The 9,752-nt window shown below is 41.2% G+C and overlaps 1 protein-coding gene across 3 annotated transcripts; it reads left to right on the top strand.

The window, feature by feature from the left end:
- The first annotated feature begins 525 nt into the window (after window positions 1-525).
- On the top strand, window positions 526-7,537 carry si:dkey-21c1.4 (endochitinase A). 3 transcript variants are annotated; one of them, XR_004896410.1, is made up of 6 exons: window positions 526-743; window positions 3,304-4,719; window positions 5,495-5,608; window positions 5,864-5,980; window positions 6,080-6,350; window positions 6,664-7,537. XR_004896410.1 is itself a non-coding variant. In XM_035997792.1 (5 exons), the coding sequence occupies exons 1-5, from the start codon at window positions 734-736 to the stop codon at window positions 6,106-6,108; spliced, it is 1,683 nt and encodes a 560-aa protein (XP_035853685.1). In that variant the 5' UTR covers window positions 526-733; the 3' UTR covers window positions 6,109-7,537. The 3 variants fall into 3 exon arrangements, 2 of the variants coding, with proteins under 2 accessions (XP_035853685.1, XP_035853684.1); XM_035997792.1 differs by having other exon boundaries at window positions 5,498-5,608; window positions 6,080-7,537; XM_035997791.1 differs by having other exon boundaries at window positions 6,080-7,537.
- The last annotated feature ends 2,215 nt before the right edge of the window (window positions 7,538-9,752 follow it).

The following is a 9,752-nucleotide window of genomic DNA, read 5'->3' as shown; positions in this document are numbered from 1 at the left end:
AAAGTCAAGCATAGTTCCTGGCATACATAACCCAAATACTACTCATATGTGGCTGAAAGCTTCAAAAACATCAACCAACTTTATCTTGTGTATCTTTATCTATGCTGAGATTTGTTTTTGTCGAACTTTTTTTTATTAATTAAATGACTTGTTCTGCCAGATAATATCAACACTACTGTGAACAACTTAAATACCAATTTGACAGAAATATCAAAGGCTTTAGTGGGAAATTTTGACCGACAACATAAAAAAAACAAAAAAAAATAAAAATAGCGGTTGGGTTTGTTCGGGGATTTACGCGAAGACGGAAGATGGCTCGAGTGAATCATCTCAATTCGTGCGCCACACCCACTGAACAGATCACTACATGATCATACAGGTATCTAACTGTACCAGACAACCCCGTTATAACCCAGCATCACTTATGAATATAGTTTTTAAATCTGCTGTTTAATTATACAGCAATACGTTTAAGCTAGTTTAGCGACATTTATTTAGCTATTTACACTCAGGCTCCTAACGCGCTACCTCCTACAGGGTCCTTCCCTGATAACAGCAACAGTTTTACGAGCTGAATGTGAGAATGTGTCTTAACTAAAAGTGTTTAAAAGAGACAACCCCTGCGTATAAATGTGATAATTGATTATTGTTTGACGCTGGTACAACTTTCCTGTTCTAACTTTTTTGGAAACATGATTCAACCTGATTGCCTGTTTTTACAGACGCATGCAAAATGAGTTCTGGTAAGTGTCTCGACGTTGTTTTGTCATTCAGAAAAGCAGAGCCACCACACATGCCCTGGTCACAAACAGTATTATATGCGTTTGAACTTACTGCCCTGCTGAGTAATGAAATACAGTAGAATATACAGTAGAATAGCCTCTACTGTACTTTCCCTTCAATGTCAAGGTCAGCCCATAAAGTAAAGAAAATGTGCATCATGCAATAAATAATACAAACTGTAAGTGTCATCTTTAAAGCAAAAATGACAATTATATCAAGTTCCAGCTTTTCAAATGTGCCGTTTTATGACTTTCTTGTCATGTGTATGATGGTAAACCAAATATATTTGTGTTTTAGACAATATAAGACAATATAGGCAATTTATATAACCCAGGGCTCCAGACCGCGACCACCATTATTAAGACGAGTCATTTTTTGAAACTACTCGCAAATTAATTAATTTCATATTGAGAAGAAGGAGAGAGCGAGTCTGTCTGTCAGAGTTGGCCAATGTGTGTGAGAGGGGGAGGGTCCGTGAGGCGTGATTAGTCAACGTGGTTAACGTCATCTACACATGGATCTCATCTAGACTCGTGCGTCCTTCCCTTTCGTAGCGTGCGTCTCACTCATCGTCCGCACATGCTGTTGCACATGCACAGCGCTGTATATACAGTCTAAGTGTGTTACCGTGTTTCCGTCAAAATCATGATGTTGCATTCCATAATACATTTCCGAGTGGTGAACCGTTCTCTTAATACATCCATGGTGAACTGCAGCCATCCATTTTGTTTGCTAAAGACCGTACATTGGCAAGAAAAATGCTGCGTAGTAATAGCCGATAAGAAGTTAGCCTTAGCCTAACGTTAGCCCTCCTGACGTCTTTGTTTACGGTCTTACAGCAACACTGAAGAACTTTTTCTCTCCGAAGGAGTTCTCTCTCTGTTTTTGATGCAATACCTTCAGCTGTCGTTGCACTCTTTTAAGGTGTTAATGGAGTTGCATGTAATCACCCTATATTGTTAAACGTGAAAGAAACAACTGTTGGGAATATTTGTTTTTCACTACAAGCTAAAAGTAAGAAGGCAACTGGTCAACTTTTTCAACAAGTACCCCTGCTGCTGTATCGTACTGGTCTTCATATGTTGAAGAGACTTGTTGGGAAAAGGTTTGGCTATTGCCACACACGTTTTTCTTAACCAACAAAGTTAAAGAGATCTCTTTTAAAATGCTACACAGGTTTTACCCAACTAACCATTACCTGCAGAAAATGAAAAAAGATATTGATATCTCTGTACTTTTTGTGGAGAATTCAACTAAACACTAGTACATTTATTTTGGTCTTGCCAATATACCAAGAAACTTTGGAGCAGATTGTCACATTTTATTGCTGTTCATATTTACCCTCAATTCACATTACTTTGGAAAAATGTATTGTTTGGATTCACTCAATATGATATCAAGTTTTACTCAGAGTATTATGTGATACATTTAACAATTATTTTAATAAAATTTTATTTACATAAGTCAAAGTTTTTGAAAAAGAAGCCAAGCTTTTTGGAACTGGCTGCCAATATTAAACAATACATTTGTTTCCATATCTAACTCTACAAACCAAAAAGCTGTTAGATCATATGACCTGTGTAAGCTTTACAAAATATTTATATGAAGTTTTTTTTTTAGTAACCCCCTGGCTTGTTTATGAACGTAGACTCTTAAAGGGTCTGACACACCAGCCCGATTATCGGCCGTCGGACAGTCTGGTGAGGTCGGTGACTCGAGTCTGTTCGGTGTGTTCCGTGCCATCGTCAGTCGGAGGAGCCGTCGGTGTTCATTTTGGCTGATTTGACTTGTTGAATCGGCCAGTGGGCAGTCGGACTCAATGACCAATCTGATTGGTGGAGTGCTAGCCCTTGACTAGCGAATCAGTGCTTCTTCCACAAGAAGAAGCCCGAGAGCTGACAACGGCAGTATCTTCTTATTACTAGCGTATTTTCTTCCGTTCAGCGAGTAATGACAACAACGATCCTTCTTGACTACTATTAACACTCTCTGATGAAAACAATGACTGACGACAGCATTTTTTGGACGACAATACAGATTAGCGCCGCCTGCTGTTATGGAGACGTATTACGTCTTGCGAACTCGCAAAACTGCTGGATATCGCTTAAATGCCTTTGCATTTACTGGTTTATTTGCATTTTTACATCTATGCTAACATTGCTAATGTCAGCTCCGACATTTGCCACACGCTGCGGTACCGCTCCCTCACTTGGGCCAGAGAGGTAACGTTAGAGACAGAAGGGAGCGGAGACCACTTCTATGAAGAAAAAAAATACATACAGGCTGCTAAATATTGAACTATTTACCTCGTAAAACAAATTAGTGCTTGTGAAATTAGTGCTTGTTTGAGTGTTGTGAGCTCATTGTCTCTGGCTCCCTCATCACTCAATATGTTCCACACTGGGTGTTAGATAGTTAGATATATATAACTGTACATATTGACCACATCTAAATATAGATGGGTTTTAGCCATGCCATATTTGTTTTAACCACACACTCTGTCACTGTTCTTCCCCACAGAGGTGTGCCCATTCTGCGGGAAAACTTACAAAAGGTTGAAGAGTCACCTGCCACATTGCAAGGCAGCAGCAAGCTCCAAAACACCTCCAACCAAACATGATGTCACAGTGAATCAGACAACACTGTCTTCTCAGTTGGCCGCTCTATTGTCCAAACCGACAGCAAAGTCCACACAGACATTGTCAATAACGGCAAATCCACTATCAAAGAAGAGTAAAAAGATGTCTGTGGTATCATCAGCACCATCAAATGCATCATCTTCGTCAGAGTCATCATTGCTGAGTTCTGCATCACTTTTACCATCAACTAAGAAGAAGAAACAGAAGCTGTCCGATCAAATCAAGACAGCCAACATGCCCTCCTCCACAACCATTTCCCTCACCTCCTCCCCATCACTACCTCTGTCTCCCACCACCTCTAAGCCCAAAAAGCAGAGTCTCCGCGCTTTGATAGAAGCTGCAAAATCCAAACAGGTTTCTAAGGGATCACTGAAGGGAAGTAGATCTGCCTCAGAGGACCTGCCTTTAGGTTCAACTCCATTTGTGGAGGATCCTTTCAGCTCCAGAATTACAGCTGGGACCAAAACTAATCCCGACAAAGACTCGATAAAAGATGACGCTCATCCTGCTTTTCAGTCCACAGACACCAAACCCAAAGCTGTCTCTAAAATGAAGGTTTCTAAGACGAAGAAGGCTGCACAATCCCTTTCCAAAACCAAAGATACCTCTAGCTCTCTGGACTCTAAAGTAAATGAAACTACTAGTGCAAGAGCCCATGACGACTTCTTGGTGGACAACGAGTGGGAAGTCGAGGATTTATATGTGAATAAGATGCTCTTGAAATCAGGAAGTGGTCACCAGGCCAGGATTACCCTCCAGGATGTTAAAGCCACGTTAGGCCGAGCTAACGCCACCCGTCAGTCTAGCAGGCCAAGCATCCTGAGCCAGATTGAAACTACTGATGATCGAAGCAGCAAAATCCGACTTGGTACAAGTCTCAGTCCAGTTCCACTTCCAACAGGGAATCAAGGTAGCTGTTTGGTAACAACTAAAGCTCTGTCAGATCAGCCGCCCTGCAACAGTTCACAACATACAGAGCTACAGGCAGTTAAGAGACAAAGTTCAAAGTCTGAACAAGCAACTTTACTCCCCCTGCAACAGCCTGAACTAACCTCCCCTGCTGCTCCTCTCTTTTCTGGCCATCTATCGTCTCTGATGAGCAAAGCCACATCCCCTCCACATACTGTCAGCATGAATGAGGGGCTGAAGGTGACAGGACTCCTTACGATATCACCATCACTCACAAAGTTGTCTAGCCCTTTGCTGGCGGCGAGGGTGGAGACATTGAGAGCTGATGATGGGTTGAAGTCGCAGCTCGAGGTCAGGAAACAAAACACTGCTGATAATGGAACTAAAGGTCAGTATTTGACAATAAAAAAAAGTGTTTATCCAACCTTGAACCTTTTTTGGTAGACTGAAATGTATAAGACTACAGATTTGTAGTCGTATATACTTAATCTTCAATTTCAGTTTGTGATTAGTCTATATCCACGACCTTTCACTTCCAGGATTGCTCCGTTGCCGCCGGTAATTCCGCCGTATGTTCTTCTTTTCGGCCGGATTTCCGTTACCTTACGCTTTCTTTGTGTTGGAATTTTAAACTCTTGTTGATTTAAGAGGACTATGGTTAACTGCTCCTCAGATCTCTGCAGGGTAAATCCAGACAGCTAGCTGTCACTAAAACAACTTTTGAACGTACACATATTCCACCAAAACAAGATCCTTCCCGAGGCTATTTTGCAGCAGCACAGGGGCTCCGGTGTCGCCCATGGCGATTGTGATTGGTTTAAAGAAATACCAAACCAGATCTCCCATCCCGGAATGCTGTGTGGACTAGTCAGACCCTCCACCACAGCGCTGTGGAGGAAGGTCTGGCAAAGCGAGACTAGTTTCTGATTGATCATGACAAATGGTCATTTTGCTAACCAAAGACTACTTATTTAGGCAAAGTTCTTATTCGAACTTAGGCTTCTACAGTTAAATATTCAGAAAGGGTTTCCTAGAAAAACATATTTGTATTCCTCAAAGTGAGGTACTGAAAAAAAACCATTGTTTTGGTATCTGCAGAGGATGTGTTTTGAGTGTGTATTCATCTGTGTCCGTGCATTGATTCTTATGGGTGTCATTATTAGTAGGTGGTCTGACACAGCGGAGTCTTGGACAGGTGAGACTGAGGGAGTTGCCTGAGTGGCTGGCCTGCAGAACGCCCAGCCATCCAAAAGATGTGGTGGAAATGGTGCAAAGAGGTGAATAACACACTCATCTCACACACAACAAATATATGTATCACTCAGAAAACACACCACTAGGCCTACTGTTTGTGTAAGCTAACCCGGCTGCTGGCTGTAGCTTCGTATTTAACAGACAGACATGTGAGTGGTATCAATCTTCTCATCTGACTCTCGGCAAGAAAAGAAATGTCAAACAATTTCTTTAAGTATTTAGTAAAGTGTAAGGTTTTTATGTATGTTTTTTTCTTTCCTCTTCTGTGCTTCCATCAGGCTGGCAGTGGTATTACAAGAGGTATATTGATGTGAAGAAAGGTGGTGTAGGTGGAGTGGGCATGTTGTTAGCAGGCTACTGCGTGCTCGGCTACATCTGGAGTTACCCTCATATAAGTAAGTGTGTGGATTCCTCTTAGTGTTGCTTTGTGTACTGGGCTGCATAGATTTGGAGCTAACTGAGCACGTTTGTGGCTGTTTTCTTTTTTTTTTTAGAGCGTGATCGCTGGAGGAAGTACCACTAATGTCAAGGGAAGATGTTTGGATAAGCGTGACTCTGTACGAGGGAACAGCAGCTTTGACAGAGGGAGGGTTCAGGACTTTAAGACATCCATCTCTTAATAATATCTTATTTATCCAGATCCAAACATTTCCACAGGGTTTATGTCCGAGAAATTGATTGAAATTGATTGGCGTCAAATCAAAAGTTAAACAATTTAGATAATGCACTTATTTGTTTGATTTAGATGACAAGATCCATATGACTGTCATGTCTGTCCGTTAAATATAAAGCCTCCGCCAGCAGCTGATTAGCTTAGCTTAGCTTAGCATAAAGACTGGAAACAAGGGAAACAGCTAGCCTGGCTCTGTCCAAAAGAAACAAAATTTTACCTACCTGCACCTTTTAAAGCTCACTGATTAACCCGTTCTTATAACTTGTTTTTCAAATCCGTACAATTTAATCAGGATACCATGACCAGTAACTTCCTGGTTTCTCCGCTGGTTGCCTGGTCACTGCTCAGAGTCAGTAGTCCTTGACAAATTGTCTTTTTTTTTTTACACTTCAGTTTTTGGTCCAGATTAAACAAACGAGCCATAATAAAGCCAAATTGGGTTACCCTTTGATAGAGCCAGAGTAGCTGTTTCCCTCGGTTTCCAGTCTTTATGCTAAGCTAAGCTAACCTGCTGCTGGCTGTAGCTTCATATTTAATGGACAGTTATGAGAGTATGGTGTCAATACCCAATATGAGTCGAGTGCAGATGTGAGTTGCGCATGCGTCACTTTGCGACAGCCCCACACAGGTAGGCTAGGCTAGACCCGTTCTCTTAATACATCCATGGCTAGACCAGATTTCATGCAGATCTGCTGTTTTGCTGTTAGCCACAGAATAATGAGATAGGTACATTACATAGCAGTAATTTATGATTTAGCGTAAGGCATCACATTTTCACGGCATGATCCCTGATGTCAGTTCTAGATTAAGGCTGAAGTAGCCTACAAGAACCTGCTAACGAGAGACTTCTGTAATGTCAATACAATAAAAATGGACCTACATAACGAAGTTCGTTCACTGCTGGCTACAAGTTAGCAATCAATCACAACAAAGGCTGTCACTAGAATGGCGTTTTGAACTAACAATCGCAATCAAACAATCATAGATAGCTAAAACGTTTGCCGGATCCGGATCCCTTGGCGTTATGCCGTAAACCGTTTAAATCTGAGCATGTGTAACTCACATCTGCACTCGACTCACATCGGGTAGTGACAATGGTATCTATCATCTTACTTAACTCTTTGCCATAAAGGAAATAAGCAAATTTCCCAAAATGTCTAACTTTTCTTTAACAACTGGAAGAGTTGTGATTCTGATACCAGCCGTTTCATTCTCAACTGATTTGCACCTGCATAGGGCATCTGAAATAAAAGCCTGTGGGCACTGCATTATTTATTTACTTATCTGTTTTTATATTATTTAGTTTACTTTGTATCTTAAGCCGCTTTCCGACTGGAGGGATTTTTGCAGTTCCTAGAACATAACATTCCTAGAACCCTTTTTTTCTCGTGTTCCGACTGGACCAATTTGGGGATTTTTAAGTTCCTCTGACCGCAGTTCCTGTAACTCTTTCAGCTCCTACTTCAGGGCAGGGTCTTTTCTCTTTTCCCTTTTCAGCATATGAACCTAGGTCAACGAGGGTCGGGTTTCCGGTACAGACAGACCAACAACGGGACAATTTTAACAATTTTCGCCATCTTATTCATCACTAAATTCACTTCTGACAACGTTTTAGGCAAGAAATGAAATGTTTCGATTTCGAATATAGGCAGTCTTGCGAAAACTGATGCCGAATTGACAATTTGCTTCAAAGTTTTCGAAGTTGAGAAGCTCCATGAAGTGAGGTGACAGCCAGCAGGCGCCTGCCCCGGCCGCTAGCTCGTCGCTCAGCCAGTCATGCTCAGAGACCCCGCTGTAAGCTGGAGGTCTCTCAGACCGGTCCCGTAAATAAGAGGCTTTTATTTCACCGTTGACGGTTTGTTTGTTTAAATATCACAACACATGTCCATCGTAAGATTAACGGGAACCTGTGGTTAACTGTCTTTTCGGAGTTAAACTCCACCTCGCTGGCCGCTGTTATGTCCCTACTGGTTTCCACACTAACTGGTTTCCGTATATTGTGTTTACCTAACAGCAGCAGTTGTTGCTGCCTCTCTCGCCAGATTCGTCACACAATCACAAACATATTACTTGAAATCTCTTCCCAGATCTACTGCGGCGAATATGATGGTATAAGTAAGTACTACATCACAGCCACATACAAAAAAGCAATTTAAGTTAATATAATGATTGCAAGATTGTGTCAGGTGGTTTCGATCTCACAAGGGCAAAAACATACCTGTTAACAGCAGCTCTACGCTGTGAGCTACGAAGTTCATGGATCTTCTGCTTTCCAGTCACGTATTAATTAACTACGTCAGCACCCAGGTAACATGTTGTCTTGAGTTGATCTGAAACAACTGGTTACCTGGGTTTAGTTTAGAAAATACCCAAACGTATTTCACGTTTCTTTCCTCGCGGCTACGGCTATATTGACCACTGTAGCCTACATTACAGCACCCTACGACACTACACAGGTCTAAAGGTAAAAAAAAGTGTTTTAAATAGTGACAATCTAACTCAGGTAAAACTGTAAACATACAGTTCGAGCCGAGCAAGCCACTGAGCCAGGAAATGTCGAATACAAGTGGTAATATTCTACCCACAAGTTCTGAAGGCATGGACGTAATGATTTACAGTAAAGCTTCATTTTGTGTAGCCTATATTGAATAGTAAAACATACCTCTGTGTTTGCAATACAGTGTTATTTGAGCTTGTGTGTCTATCGAATGATTCTATCCAAAGCGATGTTCTAATCATAGACTGTTAATATTTACAGTCTATGGTTCTAATCAAACTCCAACACAGCATATAACGTTATTTAAATTTTTAAGGAGCATTGAGCTCAGGCGATATATGTTTCTCTCTGGGTTCAATAAGTGCGCCCCTCGTGGACACAATAAAACACTGCCTAAGCCCAGGGTAACAAGTTGTTTTAGCTTTTCATGTGGCTCAGTGTTAGCTTGTCTGAGTTATATCGTTACTGTTTAAAAGTATTTATAATCATATGTGTAATGTTGTAGGGGCTGTAATGTAGTGGTAATATAGCCGTAGCCGCTAGAAAAGAATAGTGTATTTTCTAAGAGTAACGGTTTTCTACAGCCTATGGGAGTAACCAGTTGTTTCAGACAAAACCAAAACAAACTGTTACCTGGATGCTGACGTAGTTGAGTAATGCCTACTGGAAATAAAGGCCGACAGCGTTCGAGTATCTCGCAGTGTAGAGCTGCGGACACAAAGAGTATGTATTTTTGCTTTCGACAGTTCGAAACCAGCTCAACGCAAACTTGCAATTATTGTATTTTCTTAAATTTATTTTTTGTATGTGGCTGCAATGTAGTGCTCATTTATACAATCATATTCGCAGCAATAGATATGAGATGCCACCTGAAAATTGAAAATCGCCAGTAATGTGTTTGTGATTGTGTGATGAATCTGGTGATAGAGGCAGAAACAACTGCTGCTGTTAGGTAAACGCAATATATGGAAACCAGTTAGTGTGCAAACCAGTAGGG

The sequence above is a fragment of the Sander lucioperca genome, chromosome 22 (assembly GCF_008315115.2).
Source record: "Sander lucioperca isolate FBNREF2018 chromosome 22, SLUC_FBN_1.2, whole genome shotgun sequence".
NCBI classification, from domain to species: Eukaryota; Metazoa; Chordata; class Actinopteri; order Perciformes; family Percidae; genus Sander; species Sander lucioperca.
The sequence above is the reverse complement of the archived record's forward strand: the minus strand, read 5'-3'. Positions and strand labels throughout refer to the sequence as shown.